At 40.9% G+C, this 23515-nt stretch overlaps 1 protein-coding gene across 2 annotated transcripts; it reads right to left on the minus strand.

Annotated features, from left to right (window-relative positions):
* Positions 1-343: 343 nt before the first annotated feature.
* On the minus strand, positions 344-23515 carry SLC38A4 (solute carrier family 38 member 4). 2 transcript variants are annotated; one of them, XM_086740022.1, is made up of 17 exons: positions 23461-23515; positions 19143-19375; positions 18187-18277; positions 16721-16836; positions 13610-13683; positions 13390-13482; positions 11648-11729; positions 11473-11555; positions 11325-11383; positions 10671-10949; positions 10473-10552; positions 9416-9516; positions 8104-8228; positions 5369-5513; positions 4283-4380; positions 2870-2908; positions 344-892 (listed from the first exon to the last, which is right to left on the minus strand). In XM_086740022.1, the coding sequence occupies exons 2-17, from the start codon at positions 19259-19261 to the stop codon at positions 884-886; spliced, it is 1593 nt and encodes a 530-aa protein (XP_086596148.1). In that variant the 5' UTR covers positions 19262-19375; positions 23461-23515; the 3' UTR covers positions 344-883. The 2 variants fall into 2 exon arrangements, with proteins under 2 accessions (XP_086596148.1, XP_010127933.1); XM_010129631.2 differs by having other exon boundaries at positions 344-2908.

Here is a 23515-nt window from a genome sequence, read left to right on the forward strand (position 1 = left end):
TAGCTGCTCTGCTGTGTATCCCGGCTAATCCCACGCTCCAAAGAACGAGGCATTCAGTATCTGGCAGATAACGCCACATTTAATGCTGGCCATTCTCTACGCGGTGATGTCTATGCGGCTCCGCGAATAGATATAAAACAAGGTATGCAAAAGCGCTATTGTATGAAGGGGCAGCCGTGTCTGCTGTCCTGCTCATCTGCAGATACACGGACACAAAAATGTCTCTCTTAAAAGGGAATGCAGTTTCAGCGATACTCCTGTTAAGGGTACCAGTTTGATTCTGCTTGATTTTCAAAAAAACTCCTTCTCCTGCTAGCGTGAAACAGAAGAAAAAAGATCTACAGACTTTGAAACATTAATTTATTATACGTGCATGGATGGCTTTGTAAGAAAAATTCTCACAAGGTCTATTGTCAACATTACAAAATGAACAAGAAACTCCAACATCCATCATTCCCAGCAGTGCTGATAAGTTAGCGTACAACACTATCCTTACTCCTAGTATGCTCGGCAGCTGTATATTGTTGTGACCAACATATCTTAACTTGAAAAATTGATTTTTTACAGAGCCTCTACCTCTATTTTGAACACCGACAGTTTTGTGCCATGAAAAGGCAGTGAGTTGTGCTGTTGCTCCATAGTTTTCCTGTTACTTTTCTTGAAGTCATCTTTATTTTAGGTGGGCTACATGAATTCCTAAGTCTCTACGTTCAGCTGCAGTCACTACACGTGCTTTTGCTCTGAAGCAAAGATGCAGTTACAGTTCAGTTCTTCCATACGTGTAACTCAGTAATAGAAACAGGAAGAGAGATGTGTGGGTGTGTTACTGTTAAGTCTAGTCCATGTTAAAGGTCTCTTCAGTAAGAATGCAGCATTATTTGTATTAGTCTGCCTAAAATAGAGCAAAAGATTATTGGCATAATTTTCTTTAAAAAATGCAAAGCGAGACTCGGCATTTGTGAGGAAGCATGCCCCAGTATATTAAGGATACAGTACTCAAATGTGCATAAAATACGGCTCAGAAAGACAACAGTTGGCATGGAATATATACATTTAAAATCCTTTTCCACTTAACCTGTAAGTATACACACATTATACACACATAGACACAGAGAATTTTGTGCAAAGCTGAGGAGTGAGCAGAGACAATTTTTGTGTGCTTCATGGCTTTCTGAGTACTCAACAGATTTCTAAGTTGGAAAATGAAAACTCCAATTACATGAGCCTGGATTTCTTTAAGTGTGTTAAAACCAACAGTCACACCTTCCCACTCATTCCCTCTACTATGGAGTTAACGTGACTTCTCTGACTATTTTTCCCTCGTGTGTATGGAGAGCATATGTGGTGGGTACTCCACAGCACAGCCAAAATCACGGTCTGGAGGGTACTGAGTGTTAATTAAAAAAATTACTTTTTTTTTTTTTTTCTGTCCTGCCTAGCTGTGTAACATGATACAATTGAGGTGGTCAGTAATGTCTTTTTCTTTGCATAGGTTAGTTATGTATGTTGTTGAATGCTAGCATATGCATAGACAAGCTAAGGTACAGCAACCAAGCAAGTTACCCAAATTTTTGGTGTACAATGGTAATACAGAACTTTTGAGGCACATATTAAAAATTATCAAGAGGAAAACATCTTGCAATTTATTGTAACATAAGTAGTAAACATCTGAATGTGTTTTTTCATAGGTTACAGTTAGGGCTTGCTACAGGTATATTTCAAACACCGCTGAACAAAAATGAACTTTTTACAAACCCACCAAATTGTTTTCTTCAAAACAATATTAAGTGTGTGGCTATGAAAACAGAGTGACACATAAAAAAATTTTAAAAAATCATTTACCACAAGGTAACATTTTTATAACTAGAGGAAAACAAAAACTTATGTACATAAATACATATATTTTTATATATAGCAAATTACAGTTTCCTGCACTGAACATTTATCAAATATACAAGTACTGAACAATACTGGATAGCGTGCTTTGCCACACCTTGTGGTTTCTTTAAATTCCCGTGAGAATGGAAGACAAGTTTCTATGGAGGATACAACTTGTTCAGTGATGCAAGCTCACACAAGAATTAAAAAAGTCAAGAAAACAAACAAAAAAAACCCCCACAGCAGAAATGCCTGTCATTGCCAGCACAGGCATCTTTAACAACAAAACACAAATGCTCAATTATTCTTCAAGCACCTGCCCAGCACAGGGTCTGTGCCAGAGACCTTTATTCTGTACAACAGCCATCACCTGCCAAGGGCGACGAATTTGGGCAACAAATCTGGTGCTCAGCTTTGTCCACCGGCGTGTCAAAGCCATTGTCTTTCTGGTAGACGGGTTGGTAGGAGCAGTCACCTTTCAGATTCCCTACAGAAATCATACCCTTTCTCTTGGAGCTGGGCAGCCGCTCCCATGAGTTTCAGATAGAAAACAAAGCACCAGTGGGTTTTCTGGCCATTACCTTCCCAGGGTCTAGGAACTGTGGTTATTAGCATGACAGGAGAGGTTGAAAAGGTTGACACCATGTTATTTTTGAGGACTATGTACACAGTTATTTTCATTTTGAAAACAGAAAGCATTCACACCACACATTTCATTTCACCCCACCAGAAATGCTAAGTTCAGGTTCCTAATGCATAAATAATGATCCTTAGTGAAAAGGATGACATAGACTCCATTGGGTTCTAGTGACCATAGCAGAAACTGTCTTCAAAATACTGCAGTTACTAGCTAGGAATAACAGTCCCATTTAGGTGTCCTTTGGAGCACACAGTACAAATATAAAAAGCACTTGGTTGTCGCCACAGGTTAATGATGTCTGGAGCGTGGGGGATTGTAAATCCAGTCCATTACAATAAGTGTCATACTCACAATCATGAAGATTATGCCAAGTACAAGGAAAATTAGAGCCTGAAATTAGAAAATGAAATTGTATTAGTAAAGCAAGCGACTGAGCAGACTGTAGTTTACAGGCTGTCCCACTGAAACTGCATTAATGTAACACCCAGCGCTTGAGTTTGGGTCATTCTCTGTGGCCCAAGTAATGCTATCAGGGCTACATGAATCAAAGTTAGTTCTGTGTGAACTTCAGTACAAGAGAGCCAAGCTTTAAAGACTAGACCTGAAAAAAACTCACTTTGTTATTATGAATAACAATATAAAATATAACAGAGGAACAGTTCTTTTCTTTAAACCTGACCAATGTTCAATGAGTAATCATTGTCTCTGATCTCAAGAACAGCTTCAGAGTTAATCCTTTTCATCCTTGTTAGACAAACAGGAAAGCCCATCTCTCTTCTCTGAAGGCATTTCTGTATATATTCGAGTGATTCAGATGCTTACATTCTCCCTTTGCTTTAGTGGGGCTTTAAGGTACTGTAATCTGTCTGTACTTAACAATATTGACCCTCACAACACAAAGATGACTATTGTATGTGACCTCAGTGCAGGGTGTGAAATTCTAGGTGTGCCTAACACACAGAAACATGAAGAATGAACAGAGACATGAACAAATATTCACAGTTTCTCTATAAAAAGAAAAACTCCAAAAATCATCCTCAGAAATCATCTTATGACAACATTTTCTTTCATACCTGCAGTATCTATTGATTGAAATTCCAAGGTTATTTTGTGTGAACAGGTATATAGATGTATTTATGTAGATCTGTTTACATTATGTGCCTGCATGTATACTTTCTGATTATTTTTTCAAAGGACATCTCCTTGGTGATATTATTAAATGTGCAGATAGCTATTGATGTTCAAGACAAAAGGTACTGTTGTAGCAGTCCAGCATGACGTAAATGATAGACCTTCATATATGTCTCCTGTAGGTGTCTGGATCTCTCTCACTGGGGAACTCACTATTACTTAGTTATCTCTGCAGTACAACTTCCTTCTTAACCTTGACCTCAAATCTTCCTGTTAAATCTTCCTGCTGGCTTTCTAGCATGAAACAACAGCTCCTTATATGCTGTCTAGGTTTATTTACGCAAGTGCAGAGCTTAGATTGGATTAAATAAATGCCTTTTTCTAGTGATTTAAAACATGCTTTAACCTAGACAATTACTGTTGTGTATCAGTAGCAGTAGGATGCCTAAAGTCTTTGGCTTGTGAAACCTGGCTCTCCACACTAAAGTCAGTCACACTGCCTGACCTGTACCTTGAGTGAAACACTACCATTTATGAGCAACTACCAGGTGCTGCAAGTCAGAGAGCCAAGTATTTGTGACCAGAGGAAAGCACATGCCCTCCCATCCTTCCTTTTGCAATTGCTGCCCTTACCCCAATCTTCTGGGGAGACCTCAGGGTCTCCTTCTTAACAAGCCGCAGGTAGAAGGCAGCAGGTAGGATGAAAATCAGCATCGTGGCTGAAGAGGCACCTAGAAGAGAAAGCAGAGCTAAATATTGTGCCATCTGATACATAAGCAGTGTGGTGAACCTGCAAAAGAGAGGATGTGGGGAGGCAGCTGCTCTTCCAAGCCCAGGCACACAAAGGGCTCTCTCTGTAGGCAGCATTCATGTGGAGTTGTGGATGTCCATACACTTATTGGCGTGCTCAGGACCTGAAGAGGCACTCATTACAGAGAGGATTTGTCCAAACTGGTGTGGCTGCCTGTGGTATGGGTGTCTGCAGGTGAGCTGCTGAAGTCAGGACAAAGGCACTCCCAGAGTGTGACGACCCTGGAAAGTGGGTGTCCAAAAGAGAGTGGATGAATGGTGCCCTGGAAGTGCCTACTTCTCTCCTCTCGGCAGACCCCAGCACGGTGGCCCAGGTATAAAAGGCAAGGAGGAGCCAACTGGCTGCCTGCGTAGAGTATCAAATACAAAAGGGTCAAAACCCCATAGAGGTGTCTTTCTCAACAGCATCTGCATCTCCAAGTCCTCAAGCAGCTCAGAGCATGGAGGCTCCTCATGGGCCTGTTTGGTCAGAGGCCAAAACTGACCAAAAGAAAGAGGTAGGGAGAGAACTGTGAGTGCCAAAAGGAATGTGTCACTTTTCTCCTTTTTCTAACATCACAGTTTAGAAGTCAATACATTTTGTCCAGGACATAGATGATTGAAAACCAAAGGTGATTTCCCTCTCCTCCACAAGCACTAAATGCCCTTTTTGTCAAAATGCCAATTCCTTATCAGTTTTTATACAGGATTTACTGGATTCCTTGTGCCTCATGCAAGGTAGCAACAAAGTTGGGTAGCGTTTAGCTTTGTCTGACAGCTATTTGGGAATTTTTATTTCCGTTTTAACTTTAATCTGTGTTTATATTACTCTACTGTAAGAACTGAACTGAGACTGCCATTCAGTCCATGAATGTAAATATGTTGTGGAAAGCATTAAAAGAGTAAACAAAAAGTATTCATGAAACCTACCAATAAATCCGAAGATGTCTTTAATAGTTGGGACAAAAATTACAAGCAGGTTATTAAAAGCAAGAATTACTGCTGCAATCAGGAAATGTCTTATCCAGCTGAATGGCCTCTTGGGAAACAGTAAGGCACTGATAGATGAACGGATCTGTAAGATGGAAACAAGCAGGGAAAGTAAAACAGCAACTAACTTCTCTTTGCTTTTCACTTTTAAAAATAGTCTATACTTGTTAATTTTGCTGTGAGAAATTCTGACTGAAGAAATGTGTTTGTACTATTTGATTCCCTTAACGTAATCTCACTCTGATGTAGGTTTTTGAGAACTGGGTTCACACTTTAATGCAGAAATTCAAATATTTGCAGTGTAGAAGAAAGTCAAGTAAATAGGGTGTAAAATCAGGGACGTGAAATCTGTTCAACTGAAAGATGCTAATATCAGCAAAAAACCCCCAAAGAAACCCCCACTACAAATACTAATCAACAGGCAAAAAACATGCGGGTGAAATATGAGTTGCTGTGCTCCTGAACCTGATCCCTCTGAAAAATCCCACAGGAGTTCTGTCATTTACTTTTGTGAGAGAAAGAGCAATCTGTCGTTTTACTTTCATTAAATATATACATATACATATATATCTCAAAGTAAAAGTGTATTTTTCAATGCTGCTTGGAAATTATAATCCTAAACGCTATTGCAGAGGATGCTTTTTGGTCCACTGACTTTCTCACACAACACAGAGAGAGGTGTGTTTTTTTCTTTTTCAACAGAAAAGAAGGTAAGTAGGAAAAAGGTCAAAAGCAAATCCCTTTGGTGGCAGGAGATAGTATTACTCTGAAGCACCATGAGTAACTGAAAAGATTTGAAATGTAGAGGTTGAACAAAAATGTTTTTACACTGAAAAAAACCTCAAAACCTACTTCTGTTTGGTGGTTTTGAAATAACAGACAACTGTTTCTGGATGAGTTTGGCGATTCGATAAATGTATGGGATTCTGTCAGACTTGGAGCCCATCTTTTGAAAACACAGCATGAATTTTGCTTTTTGTTTTCCAGGTGGATGTGAGCCAATATTAGGAAGAGCGAGGCAGATTGCAAAAATTTTGTCCAGTCCCTGAGCTCGCATAAACCAGCTTTATTCCACCAAAGAACTGCTGCCTGCTTTCACTTATTGTCAGCATCTTGTGCATTATTCCTGCTGTGACATAGTTCTTAAAATGAAGCTATCAATCAAATGGAAGTTTTACAGTGACCTACATTTATTTTTTTTTTTAAACAGTGCAATGATTTTTCTTTTTTTCTTTTTTCATATTTTACTCTGGCTACTTTACTACACATGGCAGTTAATAAAAAAGTAGTTGATAGAACTATATTGCTTATTTGGAGTAATTAGGTCTGCTGGCCTGATAGGCCATATGAAATTGTTTGATATGCTGGCTTACAAGCAAATGATATTTTCTCGGGAGTTCTTTTAATAGAGCAATTAGTGCTGTGGTATGTAACTACTAAGCCTTTACACACTATTCAGATATAAATATAATTATACAGAAAGCTAAAAATGCAAATGCTACATCTGACAGAGAGAGGCTTTTGCAATGCCCTTAGCTTGTTTTCCCATGAGGAGTCATCGGTTAGTTAAGACTAGTATAAGCATTTAGTCACTGGTTCAAACACCACATTTAAGGCAGAGCACCAGAGCACTCTAAGCTAGATGGACTGATCACTCCGAGTGCTTTATACCAGAACTTTTTTTTTTTTTGTAGACAACTTTGAATGGTGGTCCCTGCTCTTAGATATTTGTCAGCATGCCTGGAAACAGTACCTATGCAGAGCTCATGTTTGCATCCCGGCCAACAGAGAAATAGGACTCCAGGATTACTGCTCTCATCAGATGGGAACACTATGGTGTGACGCAGATTGCTGGGAGCCTGCTGGCAGCATGACGCTAGGCTTGTATGTGCCATGCAAATGGCACGCCAGCCCCCCAAAACTTACTGACAAGGATCAGCTATTTTCTCCCCTGCTGCGTAGCAGCTCAGGGAAGGGACAGTTCTGTACATTCAGGAGCCTGGAGGTCTGCTCTTCAGGTGGGGACTGATCCCCAAGGAGGGTCAGTCCCTCTGCAGAGTGGTTTGTTTAGCTGTGTCTTTCTGTTCCTGCTACTGTGGATATGTCATTTCCCCCTGTGAACTGCACCTAGAAGATCCAAACCTTGCTCAGACATCTGACTATGTGGCTGGATCTTGACTGCCTGTGTTGCTCTGGCACTTAGCTTCCTCCCTTGTCCATAGAGTTAAGTATTTAAGATGTGCTGAGGGCCTCTAGCTCTCCACCTTGGCAGCCAGGTGTAGCAGTCCTGCACAGCGTCTGTCCTGAGCTGCACATGTCTTTCTTGAGTTCGGATGCTGTAGTAGGTGCCTATGTCTGTATTAGGAAATCTCCTAAGTGGTCTCAGTGTGTCCCCAAGTCTTCAGTATTACACTGCTGCTCTGTTAAATATAGCACAGAGAGCACCAGAGGGAGACAGGGCAGTTGTTCCTGATTTATTTCTGATTTATTTATAAAGACAAATTTATTTCAGTCTTTCAAAGTTTGCAAAAGATCCTTGCTCTGGGAAAACTGCATATAAGAAAACGGACCCTCCCAAATAAAAACTCAGGCTGACTTTTCTTTGGTGCTAAAGTACACAGCGTCAGTGTATACGGCCTAGCCCCAGCTCCAGCTTCAGCCATTCTGTTACTTACAGGGAAAAGGACAATGGGCACCGTCAGCGTCACGGCCACCAGCACTGCTAGGCGAACTGACAGCAACAGGGCATCGAAGGTGTACACTTTGGTGTACGTATGGAGTAGCTCATCTTCAACTTCTCCTATGTAAAAGAAACAGAAAGGAGTTAAATCCCTTAAGCATTATCTGCCTATGCAAAAGGATCTTTATACTGCAGCCAGATAAGATTAGCTCTGGCCCAGCTGCTGTCATCAGATACGTGCCATGGGCTAGGCTCAAAAGAGGAATTTTCCCAGCATGACTGATACAAGTCCATCATTCAGAGACGATGAGGGTAATACAGCTCTGAGGTGATGCTTTCTACTCCAGTATATCAAATGACTTTCTCAAAGTCATTAAATAGATGTGGAGCCTGACGTAAAAAATAATTTCTCTGATACAAGATAGGAAACAACTCATTGAACTGGGAACAGATCTTAAGGAAGAAATTTTTTACAATGAGGGTGGTGAAACACTGGAACAGGTTGCCCAGAGAGGTGGTAAATGCCCCATCCCTGGAAACATTCAAGGCCAGGTTGGACGGGGCTCTGAGCAACCAGGTTGGAGATGTCCCTGCTTCTTGCAGGGGGGTTGGACTAGATGACATTTAAAGGTCCCTTCCAACCCAAACCGTTCTATGGTTCTATGACCTCCTTCCCGGTGTCCCAGCTCTCAGACAGAGCCCTATTGCCCCAGTGATAGAGAGCAGATTATGCTGTGTCATTCACTTCTTTGCTGTAACGGAGGAACTAATGAGGTAAAAAGAGGTGGCGTTTGCATAAAATGGTGTGCTAATACAGGAGCTACTCTGTTTACCTACCGGTTAGTCTATCTCATCCATATTTTTTTACACTAGAATGATTTGCACCTGTTTTTCAGCATAGGTGAAGCTGAATTAGTGGCATCAGAGCCAGGGTGCGTAGCACTTAATAGTGACATGTAAAACTGTTGAACACCAGAGTATTTTTAGTACAGTCACCCTCGGCCTTTGCCAAGAGCCAAGTTTATGGCAGCTTGTTGTCTGAGTTCACAAAACTAAGAGATACACAACTGGTCCCCTTAGTAGGTGTCCCTGAGTTTCTCACGGGTGAGGAACTTGTGGCCTGACAGCTAGATAAGTCCCACCACTTATTCAGGAGGTTACACACTGCAGATTGTTTGGATAATGCTTACACCTGGATGCAGGCCAACAAGAAAATACATGAATGCCTGAGCCCCAGTGTGATAGAACCATCTCGCCTGCTTTAAAATGAGATGAAAAATTCTGCAGGAAACAGGCCTTTCACCTACCATAGAAGGTAAGGTATCCAAAGAGGGCAGCCAGAAGATACATGATAAGCATGCCAGTGATGGAGATATTTGAGACATTCTGCATCCGCTTTCGGGAACGACTGAAGCAGGAGAGAAAGAGAGTAACAGTGCTATTCTTATAAAATACAAGAAGAACTCTGAAGAGTCATAGCTCTGCTGACATCCCCTCACTGGCTAATAAGTTCATAGCAACTATATTGGTTATATAGAGCTCTTTACTTGAAGCTTCACAGCTCTGTGCAGAACAGCACAGACTTAGAAAAGTGTGAACTTTTAGTCAGCTCTATATGAACACACCCTTATACCTTATATATACAGGGCTGTTCTGCAGGTTCAAGAACCTCCTGCAGGTCAAATCCTTTCTTTAGAACTCCTTTGGTTAAAGACGTGGTGTAAGAAAATTTTCGGCTTATAGGACTTGGAAGCATTTTCCCAAGTCATCTGAGAATTTTTATTTCTTCTGAGGTTAAACCTACTGAAATAGGAGGCAATGGGTCTTCCCCTCCTTGAGTTTTGAAGCACAACCTCCTGTACTGTAATTTTGCTGTTGAACAAATGCATTTTCTTAGCCCTTCCCAACTGTCAACTCTGCTGATTTAAGCAAGTGCATTTTATTTTTGATATTTGATAAGCAAAATAGGCTGGGTGAAGTGCCTATGTAAGACACCAAAACCAATGGCATCCCACTAAACCTTAAGAGTAAGCAGCAGCTGACCCAGACACAGAACTCATGAAGATATTGTTAGAAACCAGAATTATCTGTTTCAGTGCAAGTAAGTTCCCCAGTATATTTCACACCATTCAAAGGACTGACCTGATTCTTCCTTTCCTAAGTAAGTATTGATCAACGTGGCTCTCTGGACAGTGGTTTTCTGTCACCTATATCTGACTATTAGGTCAAATATCTGCTTGCTATGGAAAGCAATAAGTCATTAGCAGGTGGGTGCCTACCTGCCAGCAATCAAGGCAGAACACACAGAAAGTGATCTCTAACTATGGTTAACTGGAAATATGGGACAAAATTTAAGAACCTTACTCTTTCAGTTCACTGTATATTGGTAGCACCTCAGGGTGGCATACGAATGCAAATGCCAGGATGGGTATTGCATAGGCAGTCTGTAAAATAAAGCTCCCATTAGTAAGAATGGTCACTGGTGTACTTCTGACTTTTGCTAGGCAACAGCTTAGCTGTGGTATGAACAGCTAAAGAAAAATTCTACAGAATCTCCCTTACCCGTGAGTTGAACACAAAGTATTTTGGCTGACACATATCACTACTGTCGCTGTGTGCTTCATATTCTACACCACTTTTGGGAGAGGTATCTTTTGGCTCCTCAAGGCCTGGCAAGTGCCCAGCTGTGTTGTCCATCATGAAATTCACACCAGAACTGAAAGACTCATTTGGTAACATGATCAGGTGCACTGGCACTGTGTTGTTGGTGGCAGTCCAGTTTTCAACCCCGTGGTCCATGATAGGGAGAGGACAAGGTATTTGGGATTTCTTGAAAATTACCTGCAAAAGAGTAGACAATGTCATCAGAAGAGTACCACCATAGGAGATTACACTTACATCCACGACGTGCCAACAGAAATATGAAGAGGCATGCAGAAAAGAGGGGGGAAAGAGAGAGAGCAAGAAACTTTCACTTCTCCTGCAAGTATTTGTCGTTACTCTGCCTCTGCTGTTGTCCTACTTTATTCTCAAGTGGTGTTTTTTAGGCTGATCTTTTTTTTATTCTGGCTTCATTCAGCAATAGGCTTTTGATTTGGTTCACTTGCAGGTGCTATTCTAACATCCACATTAAATTGTCATGGTAAGAAATACACAGCATTGCACAGTTTACAGGCTCTGTATTTGCTTAGAGACAATTCCCAAACAGTCACGTACCACACTGACAAAGAAAACCATACAGGTCAGCGAAAAACCACTCGTATAACCAAGATAACCTGTGCAGCAAGAAAAAAAAATATAGTTCAGCTACATATAAATGCAAAATCCTGATAAGAAACGAGGTTAAGTGGAGCATCAGTCTTACCTAAACTCTTTAGAAGGGAGAGGGGAAGAATAATCCCAACCGTTACAAGTATGACAAGGTAGTCCCCATCCAGGTACCATTCTCTAAAAAGGAGGAATAAAAAATAACAGTCATTATAATTTAAATCAAAGTAAAACTTTTTCATCTGAGGTTCAGGTTAGGCAAAAGTACTTACCCAGAACTCTCCTCAAGTTTCATAAATGCTCTGATCACTTCAGGAAGTTCATATTTAATAATAAAGAGGTAGCTTGACATTGCTGAAAAAAACAAACACATACTTTCAGAAAAAAAACAGTGTAGTTCCAACAAAAATAATGTTTTAAGAAACATTAATGCTGCATGAAAATAATTGTTTTGGAAAACTAGTTTCTGCTAACACAGAGAAATGAGTTATGTCTAAATAACAATATGACTAAATAGATGGTACATTCCATTGATATTGTTATAAGCATGTCCTGAATGACATGTAGCATTCAGTATTAGAATACAACAGTTATTAATGAATTAACGACATGCTAAAATTGTTGTTCTGATTAAATTTACACTCTTAATTTTTCCTTTTGCTTTTCTGTTGTAAATGTTGGTTTTCCAATGGACACGGTCCATCTGCATTCTGTTATTGTAGTTCTGTAGTCATTACTACCTCTAAATTTCTTCATCTACCTTATCTCTTCTGTTTTCAGCTTCTTTCTTCCAATACTATACTCCATATATACAAAACCAAACCCTGGTTGTCAAAATTCTTGGTTGAAGGGTGGACTTCTATACATCTCATTTAAATGTACTGCCAGCAGACATGCTTTTTTTTTCCACTTATTTTATCACAGAGAGGTCTCTGGACACCTATGAATCATCATAGACAAGAGGTTGAAAACCACTGGACTAGAGAAACAGCTATTCTTCTCTAACAGGGAGGTATATACTTCTTTACTGAAGTCAACCACGTTTGATATCCAGGCTTGAGGAAGGAAAGGAAGACCATGGAATAGGATTTTTTATGAACAAAATCAAGAAGTCTTTTGCAGTAGAGATATATGAACCACCTCTCTCTGGGTAGCAAAGTTGTCGATGGAGATTTGCAACACATACCAAGCTCCAAGAGAGAGATCATAAAAAAAATCTATACACGTTTAATTGACCAATGATGCATTTAATTTATATTTCAACTACTTCTCTTTAAGAAATCCAGAAAAAATTACAAACTCTCCTGAGCTTTCAGATACGGTGTCCACCTGCCTCCTAAAAGGCTTCTTCCCAGGGTAGTAAAAGGAAATACGCTTTGTTGCATGAAGTTGCATTCTTACCCCTACTGCTTATGTGGCTAAGTGAAAGTCTCATGTTCTGAGAGAATGGAGATTATTTGACAGGTATTTCAAAGGAAGTGTCTTTGTGGATGAATACTTTCAACAGTCACTCATAAACACTCAACATTTTAGAGAGATCACAACTCAACTGTCATTTCAAGCAAAGAATTGCTGGAACTCTCTGGAATTCTCCAGAATTCAGCTGGAAAATGAACTCCTTTCTTTTATGGAGAAGTCACAACCATGTGCTTTTCCTTTTAGATGGGATTAATCTTTTCTAAATTGATGCAGATTATGTCTAGTCTGAGCTGTACACAATGAAGAGAAATGGCCAACTCCTTGGGCAGAGTCAACCAAGCCATTTTAGTCATCACTGAAGTCTCTCCACTGTTCATGGAGAGATCCCAGGCAACTAGCTTTCACCAGACACCAAAGTGTCACATAGCTGAAATAAGGCAAGATGAATTCCTCCTGTCCTTCCTTATTACAACATAGTGTATACTCTACCTGGCTCATCTGTGATGCCTCTTAGCCTGACAGAGGAGAGAAAACACATTCTATAGAAAAGCATCAGAAGTTAGAAAAGTTTTTTCTAAAAACTTTTGCCTCTTACCTCCAATGTTCTGCATTGTAACAGAAATGAAAACGCCACACTTCCCAGGCCAGCCAAGTGCCTTTTCTCCCAGTTTTTCATATATTAGTGATCCTGAAAACCCCCCCCCAAAAAAAGAAATACAGGTCACTGCTTTGGACACACTCAATGGATTACATTCCAAGGTAAAATACATGCATGCAGTAAGGACTCTTAGTCAATCACAGGCTGATCATCGTACCTCCTTCTTTTGATATCTTCAGTAAGAGGTGGACGGAGTAGAGTGACAGCATTGCTACACTGAGCAGCAGAACTCTGCAAGGCAAAGGAGAAATCAGAATCCCAAGCAGGACATCAGAGACACTCAGTTAATTTGAATGTACACTTACTCATTCTCTTGAAGTTCAACATGTAAATAATTTTCAGCAAGTTTGTGCTTTGGACTCCAAGTGCTAAGCACAGAGATCAGTGTGGCTGTAGCTTACTTGTGAGTGCAGTTGCACCTTATGTACTCCAGAAGCCCCTTAAGGCTTGTTCAAGTCCAGGTAGGTGCCAATTTTTTGTTAGTCAACCAGGACAGAAGATCTTAACAAGACCCTACTAAAGTAAACAGATTTCTATTCAAGGGTCAAGTCTTTGATCTCTTACCTACTCACTGACCTCTCATTTTAATCTCTCTCCTTACTCAGAGCTATCAAAAAAAAAAAAAAAAAAACCCAAACCATAATTGTGGCAACTTCACTGCCAGCTCCTGGCTAGTCACTACTTTTGACTTCTGCCATTGTGAAGTTGTGGAGTTCAGCTTGAAATGCCCACTTTGCAAAGTACATTAGAAATCTTGCATAATGTTAAAGTGTGGCATGACACTGGAAAACCTGCTCTTGGAGCACTCGCTACATACTTTTCCAGCCTAGCCTGCTTGAAGGTACTGGTGCCTGAATTTGTTCATTCTGATTACTGCCATGTTCCTTACACGTAACGTTTGCATCCTATGTGATTTCAGGTCTCTGCCTCTTGCGAACTGCTGGTGAAAAATGTAGATTTGTATAACATTTTCAGGTCACAATACTGTGGGCAGCATATCTTATTACCATAACTGTCTTATCATCAGCCTGCACAAGTGCTGTTGTAGAAGGGGACGCGATTATGACATGACAGACCTAGGAAATACCGATGTGCATTACTCCATGGCTGAACAGGAGGTTGTGCCCACACCTTCCACTCCGCTGAACACGTGGTTTGGTATAGATATGGGAGATACTGACAGCAAAGTTCATAAATGAGTTACAGTCTAAGAGGAGACATAGGCCCTGGGGCCAGGTGATGGCCACCAGACCATCACTTTTCTCTCAAGTTTATTTCTCTTCATGTAAGCAGGGTTGCCTCTCATGCTGTGGGCTCATGCAATACGGTAAGGGGGAGGATCATGCCTGAGGTTGTAGTGTATCCTGCCAAGATGTCATCCTTCTTGATCAGGGGCATCCATGAAGCTGCTTTTCAGAGACATGGTCTCCATGGTACTCCAGGTGTAGTAAACTAAAGCCATCCTGGTTGCATTTGATAGAGCATGCCAGACGGCAGAAGAGATGCTCTAGTGTTTGCTCTGTGCCATTGCAAACCTCCTCCACAGGAGAGGAGGATGTAATGGGAACTTCTGGAGAGCTTCTGAGTTTTAGGAGCCCTCCTTCTGCCTTCACCTTGTAGAACGTCTTCCATCATGAGAGCACTTGGGCAACATGACAACAGTAAATTAAAAAATTTAGACAACGCTGCCAGCATCATCTAAATTAGAATTAATGTCCAGCAGTTTCCATTCAGTAAATGGAATTTTTCTGTCCCACTAACGCTAATGTCCCGATCTGTGAAAAGTGAGGAACCTTTGGCAAGTGGATGCATGCCATAGGGGTAACAATATCCCCACACAGTTTTGTACTTTTAAATAAAACTCCTTCCTCTACCAGAAGGGAGAATGTTATCATACAGAAAGTATGGAAGTAGGACAGGCAAGAAAACAAGCTATACGGTGGAAGTGTCCTTTGGTTTTGCTACTTAAGACTCCATAGGGTTGTTGCAGCATTACTCCTTGCTTCAGTACTACCAACAGAGCTAATGTCATTGGGCTCATCAGATTTTTTTTAGCCACCTGTGTGAATGAACGGAGCCTTAAAAATAAAGATATTAAAAAGATCATGGTTTTTTTTTCCCTGTAGTTGAGGCTTGATGTATCACAGTTTTCTTTCCAGTGATAATTTATGGCTATACTAGTTAGTACAAGCACATGGAGAAAGCTTTAGAAAAAAAAATCCTGCATTTTTCAGACTCTAATGCAGTCAATTTTAGAACTGGTTTTCATTTTTGTACCTGCAAATACTGTATCTAAACCATTTGAGTGCAGGTGCTGGGAAGTACTTATCCAGGACAGCATTTGCATCTACAATTAATTTTAACTTAAAAATTCTACTGGCAAAACAGGAGGTGTTTCTTAGCAACTGGAAGCTACATGCAGCATTTCAAAGGCTGTTACCGTCATAGTTACACAATCTCCAGAAGAAAGAAGTCCTATAAAGATAGCCATGCAACCTGATTTAAAGGCTTGTTAGATTTCAGTAATGTAAAACAATGGCCTATTGTTGTACAGTACTGTGATGCTTTATTCCAGCCTCATGGGGGATTAAAATGAATGCTTCAGTTAAAACCAGTTATTAAAAAAGGAAACCAACTCTTTTTTTTTGGTACAGTCTCTCTCATTTTACAAGGTTAGCCATAGATTAAAGAACTTCACATGGCAATCTGTTACTGTCTATCAAAACTCATTTTGTATAGATACCGTACGTCAGCCACATACCATTGCTGCCATATGTACACACTGAGTACAAATAGACTTGGGGGAGCAAGACTGAATCTGAATAAATCCGTGAATGCCTTTGCGTTCAAAGCATGCTGCTATTTCAGACTTATATAGAATATTCTTCTATTTCTACATAGTGATTAAACAGTAATGATGTAAATATATACTTTATGAGTGATTTATTTCCCTTATTGCATTCCCATACTGAACCAGCAAGATTGCTGTTGTTATTTTAGGACCCATATACTGTTCTTCCCCTCTGGTTTTTGACTGCACAGTATCAATTCACAGTTGTGCTCTTGATATAAAACAGGGCTAAAATAAAAAGAAATGGTTTGTCAGCAGTGGATGGTTCCTTGTGGTGCAGCTGCAATGTTTTCATTACAGATGATCTTACAAAACTTTTCGGTTAACAAAACAAGCTGAATGTACCTCTCTAACCACAAAAACTTTAGCTCCATCTTGCTGCTTATATTCTATTTGCTTTTCTTTCTACGTACTTACACAAAAAGGATAATTCCTGTGTTGGCCATGGCATAGGAGAGCCCTAAGATGCCGCTGCCCATAATGGCATTGCTGAGGTTGAATGAGGACATTCCAAAGGAAGCTCTGCCCCTATGCTGTTGGGAGCAAGAACAGAAAATGGCAATTAATTTGCATTTTACTGAGCACAACAGACTAATTATCCTCATTGCTGGTTTTCCCTGTATTGCCCCCTTGATCCTTAGAGGTTGAGCCTTGTCAAGGCTCTCGAGCCCACAGACACTTGCCACCATGGAGAGTCCCCTTAGAATCACAGAATCATAGAATAGTTAGGGTTGGAAGGGACCTTTAAAAGTCATCTAGTTAATCCCCAAAGCCAGGTGTGCTGGTAGATGTTTGCCTCTTCCCACTCTCCCTCAGTCTTATTGGGGAGGAGGGCTACATCCTCAACAGGTGACTGAGGTGACATAGCTGCAACTGGCTGTGTTGGCCAGCCTTTACAGAAATTCATGCTCTTATCTAACATATTTCTCATTTATTGATTAAAAAAATTCAGATATTTTTAAAAAATTAATCCAACTGATTATTGAATTTTTCTCCAAGTAGGATGTGCTTCCTTCTTTGGGGAACTAAAGGTGTGCCTAGGGGAGAAAAGAAGGAAGCACTGTGCAGCTCGGGCAGGAGAGTGGAAGAGGAGAAAAAAACTAGGAGAGGTGGGATGGTGCGTGAGGTAGTCACATCTGCTACAAAATGGAAAGGAAAGGAGAGGAATATGGCTCTTAATTTTAGCTTGCAATCACAAATAATATTTTTTTTTGTTTTATTTGATCAATCCTAATAAAACCTCTGACATGGCAAATAAAATAATGCCTTTCTTTGCACCAAGTTCATGAAAACTTTGAATAAAGTTAAATGCCGAGCAGAGAGGCACTCACAGGCACACCCCAAGAACAAGTGCTGTGCTTCCATTTTCACATGGGGCTGTCTAAGGAGTTGGAGGCATGCTGAGTGTGTAATGTTCAGCATTATAAAGCCAAACATGAATGTCCTTTCTTTAAAGCAATGCAGCTGGATGTGGATTCACTTACACTGATGCTGGAAACAAACAGTACAAGCATATATTCACTAAAGCTCAGCTCTCCCTTGGTATAGGAGTAACAAAGTTCCTCTGAACAAAAGCTCATCAGAAATGCAGGTGCAGACTCACCCCTGGCTGAACACCTTGAGTGAGATGACATGGGTGATACAGAAGTCCAAGTATGATCTGAGGAATTTCTCTGATTACTTGTGAAGGAAAGACCCAGTTTTACTTGCAGACAACAGAAACGGTTTGCTGCACTAACTGTTGGAAAATGTGTTTACTCCTCCAAAGTCAAGATTATGCTGATCAAGCTCCAGAGTAACTTTGTTTACTGAAATTTTTTGGAAAAGAATTCAGGTCGATAAGATTTACTTTGTAAGTACTCTTAAAAATGAATAAAACTTACATATTCTTCATTATATTCTTCCAATTTCTTTTTACCCAGATATTCATTTGTAAGGAACTTCTGACTTTCTGCATCATCGCTAGCAAATGGACTGAACACAGAGTAAAATAAGAAAATATTAGATAAGGCTTATGACACACATTAGGTTCAAGCAGTGCCTTTTGTCATTAGTGGAAACTTTCTGTCTCATTGCAATGAATATTTAAAAATCCTTCAGAAGAAACCCGCTTTTCTCCTGTCATGTCCCATGGCACGTTTAATAGATCTTTGGTTTGCCTTGGAATTTAGTTTTAAAGCCAGTAATCTTCAAATTGCATCTGATTGCAGATGTTGGAAAGGAACAGTTCCTTACTGCCAGCAATGTGCTAAGGCTGAGCACGTACTTCACATCCCGAGGAACAAAGCGCCTCACAACTGCCCTGTTGGAGATACGTGCCGGGGGGTTCAGCAAGCTGGGAGCTGGAGGCTGATGGCTGGATTTGAGATGTCTTCCTCAGGCCACCCAGGTGCTGCCACTACTGTGGGTCCCACTGGAGATGCCTGAGGTTGGGCTGTCCCCGCGGGAGCACTGAGCTGTCACCCTCCACACCCTGCCCTGAAAAACGTTCGCCCTCTCAGTGTGCTCGGGTTGCGCTGCCCTGAGTGCGTATTAATTTACATGTGTACTATCCAGCTGGAGCGGTTGGAAATTGCCAAGTGGGTGCTCGGGGTTGGGAGCTTGCCGAGGTCACTCCAGGCGGTGGCCGGCATGGTGGACCTTGCAGCCCTGGGCACACCGTCCTCCATGGTGCAGAGCAAGGACGGTCGGTGCTGCAGAAAAATGCTGGCTAAATAATCACACTAATTTCAATGTATTACCTAGGAAATGTTTGGAGTCTCGGATGCCATTAGTGGAGCTTTTTTCTGATTACTGCTTTCTAGCCTTAACAGAAGAGCCTTCCCATTTAAATGCTTACCTCCTAATTGCAGCCTTTTCTGAATCAACCAGCTCCGAGTAGTTGTCTTCCATGCTTTCCCCGCTGTTGCTCTGATCATCCAGTTCGATGTTGACTTTTTGCAGCTCCATGCGATCCATTAGAGTAGTCAGTGCTTTCCAGCGCGCACACACTCGCTTCTTCAAGGTAAACAGCACCGCGCCGTCTGCTTGCGGGTCCTCTCTACCATGCGGGGACCGCCGGAACACTCTGTTCTGCAAACACAAGACAACAGAACTCGTTAGAGTTTTCCTCAAATTAGATAAACCAGTGTGAATTGTTGAGTTTGTGTTTGTTCTTTGTAATAGCATTAAGAGGGGAAACTGTTGCAGACTGGGAAAAATTCTGGGCGAGCACACTACTCCTTTATGTGCCAGCGCTCGGCCCTTCTGTCTCCCTTCAAACGGAAAAGAGTGTGGGGGCCAACGGATGCGCTCTGGATGTCCAGCGTCTGGCAAAATTACAAAGGCAGCAGAAAATAATTTCTTGAACTGCTGCTTTTGAATTTCTAGGGGATGGTGATGCAGAAGTGCTCGCTGTTAGAAATTAAGAAAGTATATCAGGGTTTTCCTGCCACTGCTTCAAATCACATATAATCTTAAGGGAAACGAATCATTTGTTGTAAGACTAATGTTGCCACAGATTTAAATGTTTTGAAGATTTGTCCATTTCACTGGGATCCGACAGAGGTGAGCGTCTCTGCATGATCACTTCTTTGATAATTAGGAGGTGCAATCCTGGTACAGCAGTTTCTGTTTTCAGTTTATCTGTGTTGAATTCTTACTTGTTTTATGACTTGAAGCTCTGTCTCACACAAGAATATTAATGAATATAAGACTGAGTATCTTCACCTTTGTAAGAAAAATTTCTGCCTTTTAAAAATCATATGTATAAATGCTCAACTCTCTATTTCTATATGGACCAAAGGCAATTAGATAAACCAAAGTTACAACGAGGACTTCACCTCTGGGATTTCAGCAGTTTCATGTTACAGTCTCATCTGCAGATACACATTTACATTCATTTGCTCATTCCCAGATTCGAGAGAAAAACAAGGTGCAGTTTTACAATGCTTTTCCCTTCCCAAAGATATTCCTTGATGTATTTTATATCTCCATTTCACAGCTGAGGACACAAAGGGGCTCACCAGTGAAGGGAGTGAGCACGGAGCAGGTAGCACATCGCTGGCGTACGTGGGGTCAGCATTACAGACTCCTGGCACTCTACCTGCTACCTTGCAATCAGGCACGCTGGCTGGATCCGTTATATTTTTCATAAATATCACATGCTAAATGCAGCCCAGCACTGCATAATAATAATATCAGAAAACACCGCAACAAGAAATTTCTGCGTCTGGCTCTTTGAAACACTAAAGCTGCAATTATTTAATAGCCTTTTTTCCTGGTTTCTCATGTATAGGTCCTTTCTTGATGACCAGACCTTCGCTACCCTCTGCCACTGATCAGACGCTGTTCTTAAGAACATCTACAAACATATTTGTAGTGGCAAAATGTTAGAGTGCATGTGCGTAAAATGTAAATGTAAACTTTAAATACCAATCCTGAAGGCTAAAGCTGACCCTGGGACAGAAATTAAAGTCAGCTTCCTTGCTTCTGACTAAAGTATTCACCCAGATCAGACAGCTGAAAAGCAAAAGCAATATCACAATGCATTAGGAGATTTCCTACCAGAGAGAGCGGCTGTGTTTACTCCTTTCTGCTGCCGTGCGGGGAGTGTGCGTGAGGGGACGAGTGACTCAGGCACCAGGGCAGAGCCGCCGGCCCTCGCATTCCAGCGACTGGGGGGTTCTGCCCGCTTGGGATATGAATAACTCCGGGAGACAAAAAATAATAATAATAATAATAAAAAACCCCAACAGAACCCTCACGACTGTGGTTTCATTCACAGAACTGTCTTCAAATGCAGACGCTGCCCTGTCTGAGGAACAGAGTCCTTCCAATTCCCAACGCTTATTTTTAATCTGAGGTATAAAAGTCAGGCAGACAAATCAAACTGCGTTTAGCCCTGTTCTGGTAAAGGGTAAAATCTCTGCTGTGCACACTGCTTAATGGTTGTCAGCAGAACATCTTTTCCAGAAGCGGTAGTCCAAAAAATACAGATCTTCAAAGAGTTGGGAAACAGAGGAAACGTAAGCAAAAAAATTTGCCAGGAGTTAAGTTACACAGAGATTAGGCTGAGGAGGAAAGTCTGTGCAGCACAGCAAACACAATTTGGAAAGGGGAGCAAAAGTTGACTGGAAATACACTTTACAGCATAAGAATCATCTGGACGTTGTCCTGTCAAACATTTACACAAGTAATCTGATTTATGGGCCTCATCTCAAGAGGCTGTGGAGTTAGTGCACAAAGCAGTGATTTCCAATTTTTAAAATAATTTTTGAATTCCTAAAAGTCTTCTGTTGAAAGTGCAAAACCTCAGGTAGCAAAATTAAGTCTATTGAGAACCTGGTTTCTTGCAGTTGTCATTTTTCAGGGAGTGGTCGGTAGAGCTCAAAGGGTCTGCGACCACGAGCTGAAAGCCAATGGCATCTATGTGGGCAGAATGAGACCCATGAAACAGGCTTGGTATTAGATTTGAATCCTGCAGACGTTAATAACTGTAATTACAACAAATAATGCCTTTGAACTTCAGCAGAACTTGTCAGAGCTGGTCCTGAGCTGGTGGAAATCTATATATTCAGGTTCTTAACGCTGCAGATACTGAAGGGCTTGAGAGGACGCTGAGGGAGCACATGCTCCCCATAAATATATAGAAGGGGCAGAGTTGCCATCCCTTCTTCTGAGAAGGAGATGGGGTAGCCCTGCACCTCTTGGTGCTCGACCTGTGAGATATTATATAGAAAAAGGAGGATGCGCTAGCTGGCTCTGTTTAAAATAAAATGCTGACTACAGCTGCACGCTGTGCCATGCCCAGGCCTGTTGCCAGGGCTGGTAGACAGGGGCTCGGTTGCACTCCTGCAGAGGTTCGTGCCGGCTGGACTGCTGCTCCCGGGTGACGGCCAGGCACCAGGACAGTGACGGCATGGCAGGACACGGCCACCAAGGTCGGGCAGGCCTGGGCCCTGCCAGAAGCTTGTACATCATGTCAGAGGAGAAACACCAAAGTTCATCTGCTTTAGCTTTCCCGGCACTTAATGCTTTCTTCAGAGTTTTAAATTTTGTGCTTAAACTCTGTTTCAGGCATCCAAACCCATTGCGATCTGCCTGGCTTCCTTCCTCACAGAGAAATTTTGTAAGTTTGGAAGTAATTAAAAAGCTTTCCACTTCTTTTTCCTTCCCTTTAGTTAAAATCAGTACATTTACCCCATATGTTTACATGCAAGAAAAATCTCTTAGCTCTACAGTGTGCCGTAAACTTGGCTTCAATATGGCAACGGTTTATTCCCTCCTGTGACATTTACCTAAACAGAAAAGATTTTTCTTAAAGTACAGGATTAAAATACTGGTTGCAAAAGAGGTTCACCTATTATTGGAGGAAACTTATTTATCCCTATAAAACTATTTTTCACTTCTCTTTAGGGTACTCTTCTACATTATTTATTAAATAATGGTTTTCAGAAATAGGTCAGAAAATGATGAAATTTTTTGGCATCTGATTTCACAGTGTTATTGATTTCTGTCCAGTCTGCAGTTAATACCTTAGGAGAATGGACAACCATTGGGCAAATAATGCCAGGTCACAGATATGACTAACATTTTCATGGGTTTTGCAGTATCAAGATTTGTATACTCCACTACGGTATCTGATGTAGCAGATTTTGCCAGATTCTTCACCTACATGACAGTGAGTTTATAATATTATTGTCTGTGCAGCTATTTCAAAATGAAATAAGTGTTGTCACTATGAAATAAACAATTAAAATGCAAATCCTGCTTTCACAAATTCATTTATTTACAGAAATGTTAGCCAAGTAAATCAAGAGCCTTGAAAAAAATTCTCAGAAGTTAGACAAGGGTTGTAAAGGAAAGCAAGCATTCATTTCTTAATTGCCTAGTCAATTCTAGACACCTTTTGCTGCTTCTTTGGTCACTTCAGTTTTGATTTGCTATACAAAAAAAAAAAAAAAAAAACCAAACCAAACTAAATTTCATTCCTGAAGAAATACCAAAGATTATTCCAACATAAATTAGCATGTCAGTAAATATTAAGTAGCCCATCCTTCACATTGCACTTATATTTACAGATTAATTCAATTTCTGATTCTCAGTTTTTAAAGATGTGGCCAGGGTGTAAAATACATTGATCAAACATTGTAAAGAAAAAAAAGGTTTAGGTTTACCTCTGAGTCAAGCAGGTTCCCTTGCTCACTTGCTAAGCAGGTTCTATCTTTTAGG

This window comes from Chlamydotis macqueenii, chromosome 1 (genome assembly GCF_036417535.1).
Source record: "Chlamydotis macqueenii isolate bChlMac1 chromosome 1, bChlMac1.mat, whole genome shotgun sequence".
NCBI lineage: Eukaryota > Metazoa > Chordata > Aves > Otidiformes > Otididae > Chlamydotis > Chlamydotis macqueenii.